General features: G+C 43.5%; 2 protein-coding genes and 1 long non-coding RNA gene across 3 annotated transcripts; 1 reads left to right on the forward strand and 2 right to left on the reverse strand.

Annotated features, from left to right (window-relative positions):
• Positions 1-2,584: 2,584 nt before the first annotated feature.
• LOC141042259 (uncharacterized) lies at positions 2,585-4,237 on the reverse strand. Its single transcript, XR_012204202.1, has 2 exons — positions 4,116-4,237; positions 2,585-3,688 (listed from the first exon to the last, which is right to left on the reverse strand). It is a non-coding gene; the product is annotated as an uncharacterized lncRNA (long non-coding RNA).
• LOC109768526 (uncharacterized) lies at positions 2,865-4,867 on the forward strand. The gene is made up of 2 exons (XM_020327260.4): positions 2,865-3,748; positions 4,137-4,867. The coding sequence occupies exons 1-2, from the start codon at positions 2,868-2,870 to the stop codon at positions 4,780-4,782; spliced, it is 1,527 nt and encodes a 508-aa protein (XP_020182849.1). The 5' UTR covers positions 2,865-2,867; the 3' UTR covers positions 4,783-4,867.
• A 755-nt stretch (positions 4,868-5,622) lies between these two features.
• Positions 5,623-16,140, reverse strand: LOC109768534 (uncharacterized). The gene is given in 16 exon segments (XM_020327270.4): positions 5,623-5,918; positions 5,920-5,993; positions 7,341-7,431; positions 7,433-7,537; positions 7,936-9,714; positions 10,060-10,230; positions 10,367-10,666; positions 10,744-10,881; positions 11,059-11,313; positions 11,648-11,788; positions 12,829-12,900; positions 13,153-13,210; positions 13,300-13,397; positions 13,856-13,951; positions 14,374-15,028; positions 15,730-16,140. Coding segments are annotated over 16 exon segments (4,104 nt in total). The 5' UTR covers positions 15,780-16,140; the 3' UTR covers positions 5,623-5,897.
• Between the last annotated feature and the right edge of the window lie 4,714 nt (positions 16,141-20,854).

Consider the following 20,854-nt stretch of genomic DNA (forward strand, 5'->3'; position numbering starts at 1 on the left):
TACGCTTCCTGTTGATTCATTCTCCTTCCATTCCATTTTCATACGTGATTTCTTCCCGTTTTAGCCCATTTCATGTGGAAACACATCAAAGAGAGGATTTGTGAAATCTGTTGCATTCATTAGTCATTGATACTAATATCGGAGCGAATATCCCTTTTTAATTGAAATATCTCGATTTAAACAAAGGTGAAATGAGTGTAAAAATATTACTCATCAACGACAACCACCTCCAGGCTACTGCCGCTCCCCCTGACGTGGGGCTGCGTCGACGACGCTCGCGGCAATGACGACCATGTCCATGCATCTGGCGCTCCCTGACGTGGGGCTGCGCTTCGAGGAAGACCGCGGGGACAATGACCACTCCAGGCATCTGCGCTCCCCGATGTGGTCACAAATGCTAGCTGCCCCGCTCCCGCGGGGTGCTTGAAGATCAGCGCCCGTGTCCTAGTCAGAGCTTTGCTCGGTAATGCCCAGCCCACTACTATTTTTTTGTTCTAGCGATGCATACATCAGAAGTGAATCGGCTGGGCAGAGGTGAACTAGGTCATTTTGTTTTGAATGTGTCTACTGAATCAATAGAACAACCTTTTTTGTGTATTTCGCTATCACAGTTTGAAAGTTATTTGTTTTGGGTGATCTGAATAAAACAAAGATGCGTACCTTTTTCTGTGCATTTCGTTACCACTCTGTGCATTTCGTTACCACTGACTGGAAATCATTTGTTTTGTGTGATCTGAATAAAACAGAGATGCATACTAGTCTTCCGGGATGGAATGGAAATTTTTGTCCCTAGATTTTGTTGTAGTTGTGACAGGCTATGAGATTTGAGAAGAAAATAAATGATTTGCAGCTAGATTGATTAGGCCATGTGCGCCGAATTTCTGTAGTGGGGAAAGTGATTTTTAGAGTTTAGGGATATGGAGTAATCAAAGCTTGTTTTTCATTTAGAGAGAAAGATTCAGGACTAAACATGTGCTCTACTATACAATTTTTCTTAAATATGTCATCTCATCGTACATTTTTTCTTAAATTTTCCTGGAAGATGGCAAATATAGTTATCGAATCATGGCAAATTTTGTTTTCGGGTCATGGAAAATTCATTGCTTTCTTGCCATGGCAACTTTTCATTTTGGATCATGGCACAACTTTACTGTTTCTACCATGGCATTTTTTTGGTAGACCATGGCAACTAATCTTATACTTTTTGCCATGTAAACATTAAAAAAATTAGTTAATTGATCATGGCAAATTTAGTTTACGCATCATAGGAAATTTGCTTCCTAGAAGATGGCAAATGTAGTTATCGAATCATGGCAAATTTAGTTCTCGGATCATGACAAATTCATTGCTTTCTTGCCATGGCAACTTTTGATTTTTAAAATTGTCATTGCAATTCTTAAAATTTTCAAAAAAAAACACTAAATGCCAAATATTGTCATGGCAAGTTTTACTAATTATTTACCTTTATTAACATGGCGAATTTACCTAAATCCCCATGGCATTTTTTTAACATTTATTGCCATGGCAAGTTTTACTATTTATTGCCCTGGCAAATTTATCTTTTATTAACATGGCAAATTTACCTAAATCCCCATGACAATATTTAACTTTTATTTCCACGGCAAGTTTTACTATTTATTTGACTTTTATTAACATGGCAAATTTATCTAAATCCTCATGGCAATATTTGAACTTTTATTGCCATGGCAAGTTTTACTAATTTTTTGCCATGGCTGATAGACCTTCATTAACATGGCAAAATTACCTAAATCCCCATGGTAATATTTAACTTTTATTGCCATGGCAAGTTTTACTTTTTATTTTACCGATGACTAATTGACCCTTATTAACACGGCAAATTTACCTAAATTTCCATGGCAATTTTAACTTTTATTGCCATGGCAAGATTTACTATTTATTTGACCATTATTAACATGGCAGATTTTACTTTTTTTCCATGTCAAATATATGCAAATTTTAATATGATTTTGGTTATGGCGTTTCTCTATGTTCTTTTTTTCAACATTTTGTATTTTTTCACACACGGCATTTTTCGCATACATTACATGTAAAATTAAGTAAAAGTACCATGACATTTTTTGCTATGAATTTGCCATTGCAAATTATTTTGTTTGTATGATGGAAATTGCCATGACTTTTTTTCTTTTTTGGGTTATTGTTAAAATATATTCTTGTTCACCCATGGCAATTTTGTGCGTTTAAAAGTTGATGGTATTTTTTTTTTACTTAACAAAGCAAAAAATTGGGATTTTTTAATCACAGCAAAAGAAAAGAAAAATCTGGGCTTTTTTCTTCTATTTTTCGTTGCTGGTCTTTTTGATTCACCTTTTGAGTTGTTAGGGGCTGGGGAGGCGTTCGCGCTGTGGCTTTCTCCTCCCGAACAAACGTTCCCGCAAATATCAAAACACAAAGAGAAGGATAAATGGCGTGCGTCTGGAGTTGATAAATTGCAAAGCTTCACGAAAGTACAATGTGAGATTCCTCGGGTTCCGATTCCCAGTTGACAGCAGCCACGGCACAAGTTTCCTCCCGAACAGTACAATTTGTCATCAGGGTCACCAACTTGAGCATGAAACGCGTGGTATATATAACAGCAGTTCACGTTCAGCACTGCACGGCAGCATAAAGAGAGATTCTTCGAGTCTCAATTAGTAGCAGATAAATTTTCCAATCAGCATCTAGACCAGATAAATCTCAAACCAAGAATCTACTTTACCCGAGACTTTGCCGTGCGCTCATTGGGCTCAATCATATGCGATAAACCGAAGTTCTATCCGCCGCGCCATCGCCTTCTTTCCCTCTTTATAAAAGGCCAGCAAGGAGCTCAAGCTTCTTCCAACACCACAATGGCTCACAACTTCGTGCCTGATGCATGGGGTTGGATCAGCAGCCTGCCCCCATTCTCCCAGTGGCGCACCAACACCATGTCCCTCTGCATCTGCGCCACGCCTTCAGCGTCGGCGTCATCACAGCCGGCATCAATGACCCTCTCGGTTGCCAAAACACCTCCCACCCAGCCTTCCTACCTCACCTTCTCCATCTCCGCCAACTACCGCGAGCCGATATTCCTGTGGACGTCGAAACCGGTCCACCTGAAAACCAAGGCGCAGCAATCCCTGGACGAGCAAGACATGGTGCAGCTGTTCGTCGACGTCGTGAACCAGGTGTTGCGGTACGGGCCAGACAACAGCAGCAAGCCGTCCTTCCGGTTCCCCAGGGGGCAGCAACTCCATGGCGGCAGCTTCAGCGACGGTTTCAACATAGTCTTCTTGTCCCTCGCCTTCCTGGTCTGCATCTACGAGGCGCCTCGCGACCTCCGCCACGGGTGCCTGGACTCGCTGAGGACCCAGCTGACCGGTCCAAAGTGCAGAGGCGCTGCAAAGACCCTCGTCAAAATGCTCGGCGCGAACCTCGAGGACCAGTGGATGCAGACGATGAACCTCGCGGTGACCAACTGGATGGTTGAGCTGCGGTCCTCGCACCACACGCCCAGGGCAGCGTCACCGCTCTTCTCGTACGCCCTCCAGGCAAGCGGGCTCTGGAAGGTCCAGCTGTACTGCCCAGTGATCGCCATGGGCATGGAGGATCCTGCGGCAGCGGTGGCGCAGGATGAGCGCCTTCTCTTCTCACTCACTTATCAGCAACTTGAAGGCGTGGTCCAGCTAGCCTACAAAACAGTCAGAAGGGATAACTGGATTGATATCGAGGTAAAGGTGGATAACATAAGGTCAGTGGTATTCACATATACAGATTTTCATTCTCTTTGTCGCATTAACCACTTCTACGCACCCCTGACCGCTGTCATCAATACCAAAAAATTAATAGAGAGAACAGCCGAGTTTTGTAGTTGACATTTCCTCAAAGGTCTAACTAACAACTTAGATCCTTGGAAGAGTAGAACTATTTTGTTGATGCCTACAGCAAGGCAACAACATGGTTTAAAAGTTCAAATGCTTGTTGATCTTAGCTGTGACTGGGCCCATGTTTACTCAATCAAAAACATTGAAATCTAACAACTCAATTGTTTCAGTTAAGATACTGCCAACCGTAGAAAGCAAATTTCGAATTTCCTCATATATGTGAAGAACACTTACTGTAGCATCCCTCGATATCAGGTGCGACGTGGACCCTTTGGTCTCCGAGACCCTCATGGCGGAGCGCGGATATGGTTCTGAAGAGAAGCATTTCCCATCTCGTGTCATGCTGCAGATCACACCTATGCAACAAACAGATGTACTGTCAGTTTCAGTCAGCAAGTCATCCGACAACCCCACCCACGAGTTCGGTATTGAGAAGGGCTTTGAGGGCTCGTTCGATCCCCCACACTCATTTGGTCTCAAGGCCTCTGTCGCTGAAAGCCTCACGCTGGCCATGAAACCCTGGAAATTCGAGCAGTCCGTGCACGGAAACACCGCAACCTTGAACTGGTTTCTGCACGACGGCATGAACGGGAGGGAGGTTTGTGCTTCAAAGCCTTCCAAGCTTTCGCTGCTTCAGCCGAGGGCTTGGTTCCGTGACAGGTACTCAAATGCGTACCGCCCATTCACAAAGCAGGGTGGAATCATTTTTGCCCGCGATGAGTATGGAGACAGTGTAAACTGGAAGGTCTGTGGTGCGGCATTAGGAAAGACTATGGACTGGGAAATCAGAGGCTGGATTTGGCTAACCTACTGGCCAAACAAACAAAGGACCTCTCACAGTGAGACAAGGTGGCTTGAATTCAGAGAATGTCTGCAACTTCCCCTTACAAAGTTTCCATAGTCTATCTGTAGTATTTCAAATGATGTGTATAGCAGTGTTAGTGGTGTGTGTGCATGTAAGACAGTAAGAGCTATAAATAAAGAAATGAAGTTATTATGCTGTAGTTTTGCTATACATTTAAGAGATAGAGAAAGAAATTCCAAACGTGCCTCTTGGAGCAATATAATGCAAGTCCTTTTTGTCTTTTGTGTGTGTGTGTGTGTGGGGGGGGGGGGGGGGGGGGGGGGGAGTTGGTAATCTGGTAATCACATGTGCCGCGTGGAACTATAATGCAACAATTAACTCAACATTCCGTGTATGTACCACTTTAAATATGGATAGTAAAGTAAGCTCTTTAAATATGGATAGTTTTTACTACTCCCTCCGTCCCAAAATTCTTGTCTTAGATTTGTCTAAATACGAATGTATCAAGTCACGTTTTAGTATTAGGTACATCCGTATCTAGACAAATCTAAGACAAGAATTTTGGGACGGAGGGAGTACACATGAACTCAACATGTAGGGCAACTTCTTCTACCCGTTGGCTTGTAGTAGTATAACAGTTACGCAGTAAGATGAAAACCATAAATGCCTACAAAGCTTTATGCTACAGCCACTATAGCTCTAATATGAAAAGACTTCTAAGCCCATCAAATTCCATATATGTACTCTTCATTTACTTACATTTTTTATCAGCATTCAATTCCATGATTATCATGTCGAGAACTACAACTTGGAGTAATCATATGTAACTTCAACTTTCTTTTTTGAGGGACTATGCAACTTTAACTGTGTAAAGCAGTTTTAAAGCTCTTTTTCTATAAGAAGAAAATAAAAGGAAATGGAAAAAACACTATGATAGGTTCCTCGACATCCATCAGCATGCTTACAAAAACACGAACATTTTTTTTCATGGAGGTCAACTGGAACCTGCCTAGACTTGTCGATGCAAAGTTCTCCATGTCACCACTTGGCCATGTGCTGCCGGAGGTGAGAAGCGGCAGGAGGTGAATGTGCTCCTACACCTGTAGCAGAGATGCTGGAATATAAACTGGTGATGTTGCTCCGCAAAGATCACCAGGTATGATAGATTGTGTGCTGGACATAAGGTCCTCCTGGTGAATGAAACAAAGCTATCACTGGTGGTCGTATGGCGGGGGCACCTGGTGATGCTGTGGTTTGAGCTGGTGAAGACTTAGGTGGCAGCACCATTGCAGGCCTCTCAGATGTCCCTGCAATGTACAAGGATTAAATAAACAATTACTCTGCATGACCTAAGGATTGAGGAATAGTTTATTACTAAATTGCCCTTTATTGCAGAACAATGTAATGCAACCACATAAGGCATTCTGAGAAAGTAACAGAGAAATAACCCGAGAATGGCACTCCTCACAGGTTGCACACATCATAAATTATTACGAACAAAAAAAAACACATAATACAGGTAGATGAATCAGAGCAGAACAACATGCTCCATTTTATAGGTCCATCAGAAGAAAAGGTGGACTATGGAAGCTCTACACTGAACACAGATCTCAGTATCTCATAGCAAGCAACGCGACAGAAATTTGATCTTAGGGCTTCATGCTGAAAGACTAAATACAGCCGGAACACTGGAAAAATATGGTTTCTCTACTATATGCCGTCCACATAATATCCACACTCACCGTGACTAATATACATTTTTTTACAGAAGATCTCTCCCTCCCTTCCCCCCGATTCCCGTCGCGTGTGTGCGTCATCCATCAGAGTGTGCTTTCCACTCACCGTGACTAATACACATTTTTTTACAGAAGATCTCTCCCTCCCTTCCCCCCGATTCCCGTCGCGTGTGTGCGCCATCTAACCATCAGAGTGTTTCCACTCACCGCCCACAGCTATGCGCCGAGCACCATCCTTAGCCCCCCCCCCCCCCCCCCCCCCCCCCCCCCCCCCCCCCCCGCGCGGGGCAGCTCAGAGCAAGCGGCGGTATAAATTCCATCCAATTCCGGGCTCACCCCTCCAGAATGAATCAAATTTGGAGTACTAGTATCATGAACCATTTCTAAGTTCCACCTCAAAATTATGAAAATAAATCACAATCTGAATGGAACCACTACTCTTCTTTCTAAAGGTTTCACCTCAAAAGAATGTTCTTGACCAAGAACTTATTGAGTGCAATCGATATAATCTCGGATGGAATTCATCCTAAGCATTTCTTGAACAAAAATGTTCTTCAGAAATATCATCAACAAGATAACAAGGAAAATAATGAAGGATACAACTAAACAGATTACAAACACATATAATTTCGGATGCAACTAAACAAATTAGAACAGAAATCAGATGCAGCTTAAACATTTTCATTTTTGTTCAATAAAATTCTGGTGCCTTTGCCTCTATAGGTATTAAAGTTGCAGCTTGTAAATGTAAGATACACACAAATCTTGGAACATTGTACACTGTTGGATGGTTGGATAACCCCCATGTAGTAGTGGGAAAACCAAACTCCCAGAACACTATCCGTAACTTGATACTAGTAAAGATTAGTTGCATACTTCATCACACAAAAAAAAGGTAACAACAAAATTAGTTAATACCTTGAGCTGCAGATGATGGTGCAACTTCCCCTAGAAAATCTTGAGCTGGTGATTTGTTTACAGAAGCTTCCTTGTAGCTATCAACAAGTCCCCATCTGGCTGTGAAGTAAAGTGGGATCTTCTTTTTGGAGTAATGAGTAATACTTTCTGTTCACCTTTTCTATTTCTCGGTAACGCTCTATTTGAAGTTGTGATTTCTGTCAAAAAATGATGTGAAGCCAAAGAACACATGAGAAATCTCACGACTAGCATAAGCAAATGAGCAAAATGCATTCACAGTACTTAAACTTGAGCTGTATGCGCACTTTAGTCACTGTACTTTGAAAACCTCAAGTTATGGTTGCTAAAGACGTTCGAGAGGCCTATCTATGGTCACTGGTTCCGGTACCGTAAGTATTTCAGTGAGTTGGCATACGTACGATATGAGCGGCATTTGACCGTAGGTGGGCTCTTCGAGCGTCTTCAGTGACCATAAATTGAGGGTTCCACAATACTACAGTAACCAAAGTGTGCTCATGGAACAAGTTTTGAGTACCATAAATGCATTTTACTCTAACAAATTTACAGTAGAACATAGAAAAAATTAAATACAAACCTTCTGTTCATGGGCTTCTCTAAGCAAATTGATGTGATGTTTGTACATTTCCGACATATCTTCCAGTGGCTGGTCACTAGCAGATAGGACTTGGTTGAGCTCTTCCTCGAAAAAAAGGAGTTGGCTGAGCTGCTCAGGACCAGGTGATGTATTTGGCTGAAATCCTGTTTGGCTCCTGCCTTCAGAGTGTGCTCTTTCAAGAGGGACATGATGCATTGCGGTTGATGATTGCATTTCAGGGTGCAAATTCTGAAGTGCCCTGGTGCCCAATGTACTTGTTCCTTCTGCTTCTGCAGGCCGATCATGTACTGTGGCTGATTGTTGTATTTCAGACTGCAGCTTATCAGTTGTCACCATGCCCAAAGTGCATGCTGGTTCTTCTCCTGCGTGCAGATCCCATGAAGGTTCTACACTTTGACGAGCATTCATACTTCCTAGCAAAGGCATGCCAGACAGATCAGTCTTTTCAAATAAAACATCCTGCATTGAGGTTGATGGTTGCATTTCAGGCTGCGAACCGTGGGCTGCTAATGCGCCCAGTATACCTCCCCATTCTGCCTCTGTAGGTTGATACTGCATTGACTGTAAACATGTCATGGCCTCCATGCCAGGAATACCTGCTGGCTCTGCTTCTGCAGGTGGATGGGGCAAGGTTGCTAAACTTTGTTGGGCAGGCAGATTTCTCAATTGTTGCATATGCATGCTCGATCCACATATCTGAGTTGCTCCAATTCTCAGGATTTGTTTATTCTGTGAGTGCGTCACTAAATTTGATATCTCAGCTTGTTGTTTATGAAGGATATTATTTTCTCCAAAAGGGAAAACATCATCCACTAAATCAATTCTTCTCTCCACAGCCATGTTGGGAAATACATCAACTGACACATGGCATTCTCTTTGCTGTGTGACAGACACATGACATTCTCTTTGCTGTGTGACTGACACATTGGTAGCTTCATCAGTTTCTTCAGCAGCAACTTGGGCTGGTTCTTCTATGTTCTGTAGCATTCTATTGATTGATTGTGTTAGCTCAGATATATAGCTCCAACAAGGAGATTTTCCATCCAGTAAATCTAACCAAAATACAGATGGATCCCCATCCAGCATAGACATTCCCTCCTTTTCACCAATTACAGTAATGCTTCTTGAATAAAACTCCCCACTCATATTAGCTTTCGATATGTACACACTGTTTATTTTGGAGCTGTCTTCTGTATTTGTGGGTAATTTTGTTAAGAACTCTAAAATCACTTCATCCATAAAATTGGTGCCCCTTTCAGAATGCTTACTTGAATACCTATCTTGCAGAAGCTCATCAAATCTGGTGAATAGAAACTGTGCACCCCAACTCAGCAAGGAATGGCTTGAACTGTGCATTACATCCTGGATGTTGCTATCAATAAGCCTGCCCTGCTTTGCAAGCAGAAAGTTGTTCTCCTCCACTGTGAAAGGAGTATACAATCGGAAAATGCTCACATACTTAAGTTGTGACTCTATGTTGATTCTTTGAAGAGCTTTCAGGTCATTAGATGGGTTCCAGTCGCTGCTATATATGATGACTGCATCAACTGATAGTAGCTTAATGCTTGGGAGGCATGCACGACTTTCAATCAGTAAAACAAATCTTCCCTTGGTCTTGTCATTGAACATATCAATTGCCGCCTGTTTACTTGACATCACCGCACCACATTTGACACGTTCATAAGACTCGGGGCCAAATCTGTGACACACAACACCTTCCAGAATGTCACCCATTGGGTTTGCACCTGCTCCACCAGACTGCCATAGTACAAAAAAAGTATAAAAAGCACAATGAGCTCAGAGAAAATAAGGTTTGTCACTGAAGTCGCAGATTAAAGATGAGCATCAAGAGAATAATTCAAAAAAGAAATGAGAACATTGACAGATACTTGAGGGGACATGTTCACACCAGTATGTAAAGAGTGCCTATACACAGCGAGAGGAAATCATTCAAGTGTGTATCACATAAAATAAATAGGGAGATCAGATATTGTGTACATTATTCTTTCTTTCTTTTTTGAATTGATTGTGTACATTTTCTTGCCAAAGAATCACCCATCATATAGGACATAAGTAAAGGAGGGCAGTGCTTGAGTATCTCACCTGAAAAAGAACAATGACTCTCAACCTCCTGTTGCTGATCTCTTTAAGCATTTTGTCAAGAAGTAGTAGCTTGCCGCTTGCGTGCACTCCAATATCTACTGTTTCGGTCATATCGGGATTGTTGACAGGTGAAGCTTCCAGACATTCACGGAGGTAAGGGTGATTACAGCACTGTTACACAACGATAATAACAGACCAAAGTTAGTGACAGTGTCAATACGGTACCTTCACAGAAAAAGGTAGAATGTAGATAGCATATATGCTGTCTATTTATTGCCATGCAAGCATGAATCGTTGCAAAGCTAACCTCTGAGAGAGACAAGAGAATGTCCCGAAGAGCTTCAACACTATTAGCTTTCTTCTTAGACTGGAGGACAGATGAATTTGAAAGCAGAATGGAACAATAGACACCTAGCTGCACTTGTGAAATGTAAGCAGGAACCCAGTGCTCTAGAAATTTTGAAGAATCTGCTTTGCGCTCATATGCAATATGATGTGCAAATCTTCTTTTTAACATCTCAAGGGCATCAGCAGTGTCAACATAGCCGCTATTATCTTTCTGTCCCGATTTAAGGAAAGCTAGCATGTTCATGTACTCAGGGATATCCTGCAAAATAGCAAGATTTGGCAAGGCTTGTTTGCAGTACAGAAACAACCGTACAGAGCAGAGCTGTTGATAAGTACCTCAATTGGGGAGCTCACAAGCAACACTCTAAAACCAGTACAAAGTTGCTTCAGCTGTTCCAGATATTTTAGAGCCAAGTGTTGATAATAATCAACTATGATTGCCTCCCAACCAATACGCGCAATAGGCTCAATGTCCTGTGTTATGGGGCAGAGAGATCACAATTAAATGGAAACATAAACTTAAAAGATGAGCTAGGGCCTAGAGGACCAGTAATGACAACAACAATATGATATGAAGGTGCAATTTCTGTGGTCTTAATGTGTAAGCAGCACTAATTGTGCTAAGAACAACAGAGGACTCTTAACACTTACCTCTAAGATAGCCTCAGGATGGGATAAGAGAACTTGTGACGTTATGTGGCTTCCGTTCTCGTAGAACTGCTGAGCTTGAATCGACTTGAGCATGTCTTTCCGCCCATCATGCACAACAACATTGATATGTGGTGCTAATTTATTGAACTGAACCTCCCATAAGGAGAGAGAAGCGGTAGTAGTGACAATCAGAAAAGGTTGGCGAGCATCAGCTAACACAACCATTGTGAATAAGATGGTCTTTAATATATGTTCCTGCATGATAGCGTTGATACATGAATTAAATACTGTTCATTTTGGGTATGTTTGGTTCAAAACTAACTTTGCCACAGCTCAGCTTAGGAAATGTGTGGCTTGCCACGGAAGTGAAAAGAATGAAGCTACAGGGTTGCAAAAGTTGAGAAAAGTGTGGCTAGCATTTTTTGTGCAAGATTGTACATCTCACCATGCAAATTTCTGGAACTACTTATTTTAGGGAATTTCTAGAACTACAAAACAAGAATTCAGGTGGAAAGCTCGGAAATAAGAACAAAGCCTCTCCTTTTGTCAGAAGTACCTTTTTGTGTAAGACTGAAATACTAGTTCCTACCTTATCATCAACAAGAACAGAGCCGTGAGATTTAGACCAGGACTCCAGGAGCTTGTTGACACAATATAAATGGTCATTGTCAAAATCAGGATGGCACCCATCTGGCAGTCTCTGAAGTTTCTGAACTGGGCATTGCTTAACCTGTAAAGTCCAGTAATTATATGTACAAAAAACATTAGTCTTATTTTACAGATTGTGTTAAGGAGAAAAAAAGGGCAGTTCCACAAACATGCATCAGTCTTCACCACACATACATAACATACAGAGTAAGAACAGACTCATAGCAAAGAAAAGGAGATGATATAATGTCAATGTTGTGATAATTCAACAACGATACGAGAAACTCACGTGTGAAAGAAAAAAATATGGTGCAGTGAATGTGTACTTAGCAGTTAGAAGACCAGTTACACTAATTTTATGTTTTCAAAGTTCCAATGACTAGTACAACCACATCTTAAACAGCCATGGAATCTAATTATCACAAGATGACATACTAACATGTAGGTAACACAAATATCATAATGGTTATGCTTTATAGCATAGAGATTAAGTCCGCTTTACAACCCCCAACTAACCACATGTAGGTAACACAAAGCAGCCATCTATTTCCACTTTAAACCAACAGTGTTTAACTTAACCACCACCCCCCCCCCCCCCCCCCTTCCCCTCTCAACTCGATAACCGGTTAGAATACAACCTCAAACTGTCGATACCAGTTAAATTACCCCCCTGAATGATTGGTTGGTGGTTCTGCGTGACTTGATATCCAATTTGAGTATTTGACTAGTCAGAGCTGATGTGGCATCCACTTGAGCACCAGCATGTCCGTTGTCTGCTTGCTCAGAAGGTTTTGGTGCCGGATTTTGTTCTGCTTTCCGGTTGGGTGGCTCAGGGGGTACATTAAACCATCTGGTTAGTTGGTTGTAAAGTGGACTTATCACTTATAGCATATCACGAAGATGTAATTCACATAATGAACTATAAAACTAAAAACTTACAAGGAGTAATAGCATATATCACAAAAATTACTATTTCCTGTTACGCCTTTGTTTTTGTGGAAGTAGATGGCTGCTTTGGTGCTTCACGGTTGTTCTCATATTTCTTTTTAAGTTCATCAGCCTCAAACGTATACATATATGAACGCATATAAAACAGGGTAATGTTTCACCAGACAGGATCACCTTTAATTGTCTCGAAGCTGGACCTTCTTTCTGAATGCTAATGGGTCCGCCATCTCCAGGCATGCTCTTGTGCTAACACAACAACGAAATAGTATTATGATAGAAAATGTAAAACCCCACTTCCATTTTTGGACAATGGAGATACATCTCTGGCCTCTACACGCCAGAGAATGGACACAACCATGAACCCAACTCACATTGATGCATTAAAATGAGAAAGCACACGGTGAACAAGGGATAGGGACAAGGGAGCAGATGTAAGTTGGAAGTTGCTGAAGGAAACAACGTCTAACTATATTATACTTCAGAAGTTCAGAGTGATACCTGTTCGGAATAAATAGTTGGAAATGGCTCACTTCTTAACGATGATGAACCACTTCGTCTGCAAAATAAGGTTAACACAGAATAAACATGTATTCCAAGTGCATGTTCAATATCAAATAAACAGCAACACAGTGACAAATAAAGCACCTTGAATGGCCAGTGGATTGACCTCTGTCTTCCACTGCAAGGCTGCTTTCAGCCAGTCTGTTTTGTGGGCACAAATCAGTAAGTCTGTGTGGCTGCACCTGCAACGATCGACAAGAAAAAAGTTAGTCCTTACCATTGTTTTTAAATGGTCCTAGAGGACAAGGGCACTGACTGCTGTGTAGCGGCTGTTGCAGTGCTGCTATAGCCTTCCAAGCTTTTGCTGCTTCCTGCAGATTCCATGACAGGTACTCAAATGTGTACCGTCCATTCACCAAACAGGATGGCGTCATGTTTGTCCGCAATGTGCACAGAGACAATTTCTGATGAAAGGTCTGCCGTGAAGCACTCAGAATGACTATTGACTGGGATATCCCAGTCTAGATTTGATTAACCTACTGGCTTAACACACAAAGGACCTCTTACAGTAAGACGCGACGGCTTGAATGGAGTGTGCATGCAACTTTTCGTTGCAAAGTTCCGTAACAATTTTGTACTGCTTACAATGATTGAATAGCAGTAGTAGTGGTATGCTACTAAGTACTAACAGTTTACTGACCTTTCTACAGCAATTCAATATATAGTAAGACCTGCAGAAATATGACTTCCTAATATGCCTCAATTTAATGCCAACCCTAAGCGCTATCCCGAGTTCCTACCAGCCATTTTCAAGGGCTAACTCGAGTTCAGCCAAACAAATAAGAAAAGATATCAACAGAGTAAGCTCATTAAATATGGACTCAACTTTTACCATAGTACATGAACTCAACGCACAGGACAACTTCTTGTACCCGTTGACTTATGGTATAAAGCTATTCTCTCCAGTAAGATGAAAACCATAAGTGACTACAAAGCTTCGGGTTGCAGATTTGAAGTATTTCCTAGCAGCTAGAATGAAAGTTATCCCTATTGCTCCGCATGACTGCAACCCTCATAGCTAAAACCCTAATATGAGAAAAGACTAAACCCATCATCACCATCTTGGTACTCTTCATGTGCTTCCATTTTTACATCAGCACTCAATTCCACAATTATCATGTCAAGAACTTCCTCGACGTTGAAGTAATCATAACTTACGTTCGCTGCTTTATGTAAAGCCTTCCCTTTTGGTTGGGATACTTCCAGGGTCTTGTGCTCCTCATGGGTACTTCTCAAATCATTGCTCACTTCTTTTTTCACCTTACGTGCCACGGTCCCTGCAGACTCAGACTCATCCTTAGCATCAGACCGATGCAGCGCAGCTGTCGGCGCATTTGAGATAAGAGAAGGAGGAGACTCCGATTCATCCTTCCCATCAGAAGGATGTGACGCAGCGGTTGCCCCATTAGACATCGGCAATGGAGGTGCCAGCGTGCAACCAGAGTTGGCATCCGGGGACTGCTCTGAGAAGTTGACACGTGCTTTGGCGCCATACATTGCCCTTGCCGCATCATCATATGCACGTGCAGCTTCGACTGCGGTAGGGAATGAACCAAGCCACAGCCGATTGCCACGGTTGGGCTCACGGATCTCAGCAACCCATTTCCCCCACGTCCTCTGCCTCACACCGCGGTAAGCGCAGTTTGAATTCTCTGGACCTCCTTTCCCTGCCATGCACCCTTTCTTGGAACCCTTGGCCGGTGCTTTCCGGGATCCATTCTCTTGCTGGAGCTTCTGGTTTTCCTCCTTCCACTTCTTGATGGTTTCAGCAACCGAATCAGGACCAGTGCTTCTCCTGCGCACTTTCTTCTTCCTGTTCATCAAGGCAATCCATATCACAAGGTGAAAACACGTTGAAACCAAAAACATAAGCAGTCAGAGTCATATGAATCTTTCTCACAGAAAAAAAAAGTCGTATAAATCTAAAACAAAACGAAGCAGGGCTATCCTTGTTTCCTTGGTGGAAAAAAGTCAAGGAGATTATTATCACTTGGGTTGGGTACCAACCGCAATCGAGCTCCCGAAGATATAGTTTATGATGCTGTGCACCAGCAATCGTACCGCCATGGCATGGGCAATCCCCGACCGCCGCCATGGACATGGGGACTTCTGCATCCGATTCAGAGGACGGCGCCGCCTCACCCGACCCAACACCGACAGTTCGCCACGCACCGCTCTGAATCTCGCCGAACTCCAATCCCCAACCGAGAAGACGGAGGAAACCATAATTCTACAGCCGGCGGAAACCCGGCGAACCGAACTGGAGGACAGCCATCGACCTAGGGCGACCACCGCCGACCTACGACTAGTCCGACACGCGCCGCGGTAACAGGAAACGAGTAGCGGATAACTGCTTTAGATGGGCATGTTTCACAGCACCGACCAACCGCGGAAACACGCGCAAATTCCATGTCGCGGCGACGGCGCGCCGCCGCCGCCTCAGCAATGCCCGTAGATTCGAGCGAAACGCGGCGGGATACAAGTAGAGATGGAGGGAGTGGTTCCGGCGCTCACCTTTCCTGCCCGGGGCAGTCTCCTTCCCGCTTGCTACCCCCGGTCTCCATGGAGCGAGAAGAGGGACGAGAGAGATCTCCTCTCGCCTCGGTCTCCCCCGGCTGCTCTCCCCTCGCCGCCTCTCCCTTATCCGGGCGGCGCCACCAACCAGATCTCCCGCGGCCGGCCGGCGGTGGCACCCGCGCCGGATCTCTCCCCGCCTCGCCTCGCCTCGCCTCAGCTCCGCATGCAGCCCACCCTGTCGGCCGGTGTCGGTCGGTGCTCCCCGCTCTCCCGCCCCGCTGCCGCCGCCTTGGTTTTGACGTGGGGGGCGGGGGTGGGGTGGGGTGGGTCAACACGAGTGGCACGGCCGTCACCCGCTCTCTCCCCCCGTTTTAACTGGGGCGGTGCCTGCGCTGCGCTGTGCGGTGCTGTGCTGGCCGCCTCTCCTCCAGCACAGCGGTGGCTCTCCTCCCGTGCCACTATGCCACCACGGCCAGTAAAGGCAAGTCGTAACTTGCAGGCAGCCTTCCAAACGGACAGACACGCCGACTCGATTCCCTCTGGATTCGCTGAGATCGTATCACCGTCGAGCGCCGATTTCAAATTTCGTTTCCGCCTTTCCAAAGAGGGAGCGGGAGAGGCCGAACTCAACAATTTTCGTGTGAGTGTTGCCGATTTCAATTTTCGTCTCCGCCTTGCCAAATAGGTGTAGGGTTCGTTTAGAATGCTGTCTCGAGCTGCCCTGCCAATTTTTTGCATCGGTGCACATGGACCTCCGCCGGCTTTTCGGTAGTCGGTTCAGTTTTTACGCCACGCGTGCTGGCGAAACCGATGATGTAAATTTCCTCGTCAAACTTTTGGCGCCCCCGAGTTTGAGAGGGGTGGCGTGGGCGTCAATCCAAACAGACACGTATGACCTTCCCGCCGTGAGGAGACGGGCGGGAAAAGGTGACGTTACAAATGGACAAGAGCATTGGTGGCAGTTGTCTTGATGTCAACAGATAGACACGCGGGGTTGCCCTTTGAGACCCCATGGTAGACGTCACATGTGGCTCTTGTTCGAGATCCCGTGGTGTAGACATGAGAGTATGTGCCTCACTCTTGTGACGATTTGAGCTCCCCGATAGACGTAAGGCTTGCTCGGTATGTTGTCATTGTTTGAAAGGGTTATTCGATGCTTTATCATAAAACCTGAAAGGGGTTTTTTTTCTTACTTTACGGAGGGAGTACTTATTAGGGGGAGGGTCAAACACCGAATGAACAATGATCTCTCGGCCCCAATTGATTCCTTTCCCAGGGGATGTTTATTTACATTCTGTCTCTTAGAAAGAGCTGCTAAACGATCGAACCAGACAAGTGCAGGTAGCTCGACTGCATAGGTATATTGTTCGGACGATATATATTGGCATGGTTGGTACCATGGTCAAAGTGGGTTTGGGACAAAATTAAGTCTCTCCACACCAATTTTTCAGCATGGACGGGGAGGCATGGGCACACGTTTCAACCTTCGCCAATTTCTCGATCCTCGATTCAATTTCTATGCATTGCGTATTGGCGAAACCAAGGATCTGAATTCCTCCTTCAAATTATCAGCACATCCATTTTTTTGCGGGGTTGTTGTCGATGTCATCCAAACAGACTTGTATCCTCTTCTTGTCGTGAGGAGACGGGCGAGAAAAGGTGACATTGGGAATGGAAAACAACATCGGCAGCGGTTGTCTTGTTGTCAAGAGATATGCACCGAGGCTCCCGTCTGAGATCCAGTGGCGCACGACACGTGATGCTCTTGTTTGAGATCTCGTGGTAGATGTAAGTGCACGTAGGTATCATGCACCTAGGTATAGAGTTCAGACAGTCTATCTTGGCATGATTAGCATTGGTATCATGTCCCAAATGGGCTCGTGATAAAATTAAGCGCCTCCACACCAAGACGTAAAAGATATGACTGTTTTTTTGACGTTTTAAGATCTTGATTTTTTCTCGACGAATCACCTAATATAGAAACACGTCACATGAGCACTTCACATCATGAATTGGAACTTCGTTATATCATCACACGGTTTGTGTCAAATGGATATGTCTGGCCTTCAAATAGAACCATTTGTAGCTGAAGCAACGACAGAAACAAAACAATGCCAACAACCTATTCCACCAAAGAGGTTCAAAACACGGTCATCACTAAGCATCTATTTCCCCACCCATTCATAGTGCATCTGCGTAAGTTTTGCTTTTAGTGGGGAACATTTCCACCTCCCCGCCATCTCACTATATTGAGAAATCATTTTGAAGCCCTAGCAAAGTTGAAAGTAGATGCAATTTATGAGCCTAAATGCACATCACCTCGTGAAAAGTCATTTTAGGGTTCGAGGATATCTACATATACAATGAGACACAAGTGTTCATAAACCATCGTAAATAGAACTGCATTGACCGGACCTTATTTTTATCATACAACACATGGACACACCATACACATTGTTTTAAGTCTTGTCTCGGGAACAACCATTGAGAATATCATGCGATATACCCATAGAAGCTATACTTATATGCGTAAGCATTCATAGCTCCCAACGCCCCTTAGACAATATTATATAATTACCAGGCAAGCGGAGAAGAGCAATGTAAACTTTTTCACCATTGAGAGAGGACACACGAAACTAACATCTCCAATGGGTCAGTTGCCTTTTCTGCTTCCCCTTTGATATGGCATGTCGTCTAAGAAATTGTTTGATCTTTTCTTGATGTCCCTAGATAACCATATGATACGAAGTACGTACCAAAAATGTACCTATCACATCGTTACTTCATACCATTAACTAAAACTTCATTGTGTTATCGTTCTTTTGTGACAAGTGGATACACTTAACATACGAATAGAACCACATATGTACTTACAGTCACTATCCAAAAAATGTTCCAACAACCTCTCTCGCTGGTGTGGTCAAGCCGTCATTGACATTAAGCATGATTTGTCCATCCATGGGCAGTGCGTCCACACAAATTATATTTGTGATCAGAAAACTTCCACCACCAAACCTCTTGCTACCTTATTTGAGGCCCTACTAAGGTTGAAAGTATGCATTGAGTACATCTTTTGTGCATTGGTCATTAAAGTTACAAACCTTGACATGCATCATATTGCATAACATATATAATATCTTACATGGTTCCAAATGAACCATAATTGAGATACATCGGATCATAACAGCCTTAGTTGCACACTTAAATCTTGACATGTCACATATGTATAGGATTTGAGTACAATTGCATGTGCGGCGAGGCAGGAGCAACCATAGTCACAATGAGAAGATTGCATCGACCAACCTTTACACTCCACAACACGACATACGACATTAATATAGTCCTTTTTCCACTATTGCATCACCAGGTATTCACAAGAATGTACTCCCTCCGTCCGCGAATAAGTGTACTTCTACCATTTGTCTGAAGTCAAAGTTGTATAATTTTGGCCAACTTTTTAGAAAAGAGTAGTAGTATATATGACATCAAATTGGTATATTATGAAAATACATTTCAAAACGAATCTAATGATACTAATTTAGTGTCATAAATGCTGCTATTTTTTTCTATAAAGTTGGTCAAAGTTTCAAAGCTTTGACTTAAGACAAAAGCTAGATGTACACTTATTCGCGGACGGAGGGAGTAAGGAGTTCACTTGTATAAGTTGCAATCATTGCGAAAGCGCGCGTAACTTCTGACACCCCTTTAATACGATTTGTTCCCCGAGGTTGGTGTGCCGGGGGTGGGGGGGGGGGGGTGGGGGTGGGGGTGGGTGGGGGACCCCAACACCTGTTATATATTTTCACTTGAAAGGTGATTGTCGGTTAACAAGGGTTTTTATAACCCAAACGGGAACAAGGGGTGTGCGGTGAGAGAAAAGCAGCACTCAGTAATATATCACGAGGCAGTAGATGGCAACAAAGAGTCCGGAATTACATCAACAAATGACGGAGGAGTGGAGAGACCCAAGGCTTTAAAGTCCTACATCTCGAGCGCACCTAGGCAAGATGCTAACGTCGTCAGGCCCACTAGAGTTGAAAATGAGATTGTTCATGGCTTTCTCCAAAGATGTCAGAGGATCGCAGGAAAGACCGCAAGACCACGAGCCATTAGTTCACCGTCGGATGAGCTAAACCTTCAAAACAATTCGATGTCATCGGACATGTCAAAGCATCAAGTCCAACTTCAAACATGCATAAAACGAAGGCACTTCAAAACAGGTGGTCACCTGTCTCAATTGCTCTGCATCCTTCATATGGCTTAGTGTGTGTGAGCAGTGGTGGTGTCAGGATCAAAATCTTGTGATGTCAAGTTTTTATAATGATTTTTTACAATAATAAATATATCACTGGCTATGACACTGGTTGGCATACTAAGTTTGCCACACCACAAGGTATGCAAGTTCGTATGGGTTAGCTCTGTGTTTGCCTCCACATTTGTGTATTTTTTTTTCATGCAAATGCCATTGACTTAGAAAAATAAGGCAAGTCTATCTCATGCGTAACAAGTGTGATGTCTGCTTTACTCGTGTAAGGTGTGTGGGAAAAAAAGTGAAGTATATGAACCAAATATGCCCTCAACCTTCCATGACTATTTTCTTGACAGATTTACCCAACAACTACAATATAAGCGAACCATGGTTAGATGGCTAGGAGGACCGTGCTATCTCAAACCATCATTATTCAAGTCCTAAACTTAACACCGGTGCTCACATTTTTCTGGATTTACTTTAGGCCTTTCAGTGATTTATGTTCAGTGCGAGAGGGCGTTTCAATCGACTACGAAGACGTCCGTGACTACATTTCATCAATCTCAAGATGACGTGTCGGCTCAGCCTCTCGGATGTGTCCATAGAAATAGTGGTGTGAGTGCGTGCATTTATATGGTGAGTGTATGTGCAGTCTGCGTTTGTAATGTGCTAGAAAAATAACCACAACAACGACGTATTTTCATATATCGTTCTAGGTAAAGAAAAAATATTAATACTAATAAATATAAAAGTAAAGAAAAATATCCTCACCATCCGTTGACGGAAGGATGCGCGACGCCGTCATCAATCTTGTGCACTTCCGCGGCCATCAATGCCTGCGCTATCCTCCTAGCGGAGCAGGCAACGATCTAG

Source organism: Aegilops tauschii, chromosome 3 (assembly GCF_002575655.3).
Source record: "Aegilops tauschii subsp. strangulata cultivar AL8/78 chromosome 3, Aet v6.0, whole genome shotgun sequence".
Classification (NCBI taxonomy): domain Eukaryota; kingdom Viridiplantae; phylum Streptophyta; class Magnoliopsida; order Poales; family Poaceae; genus Aegilops; species Aegilops tauschii.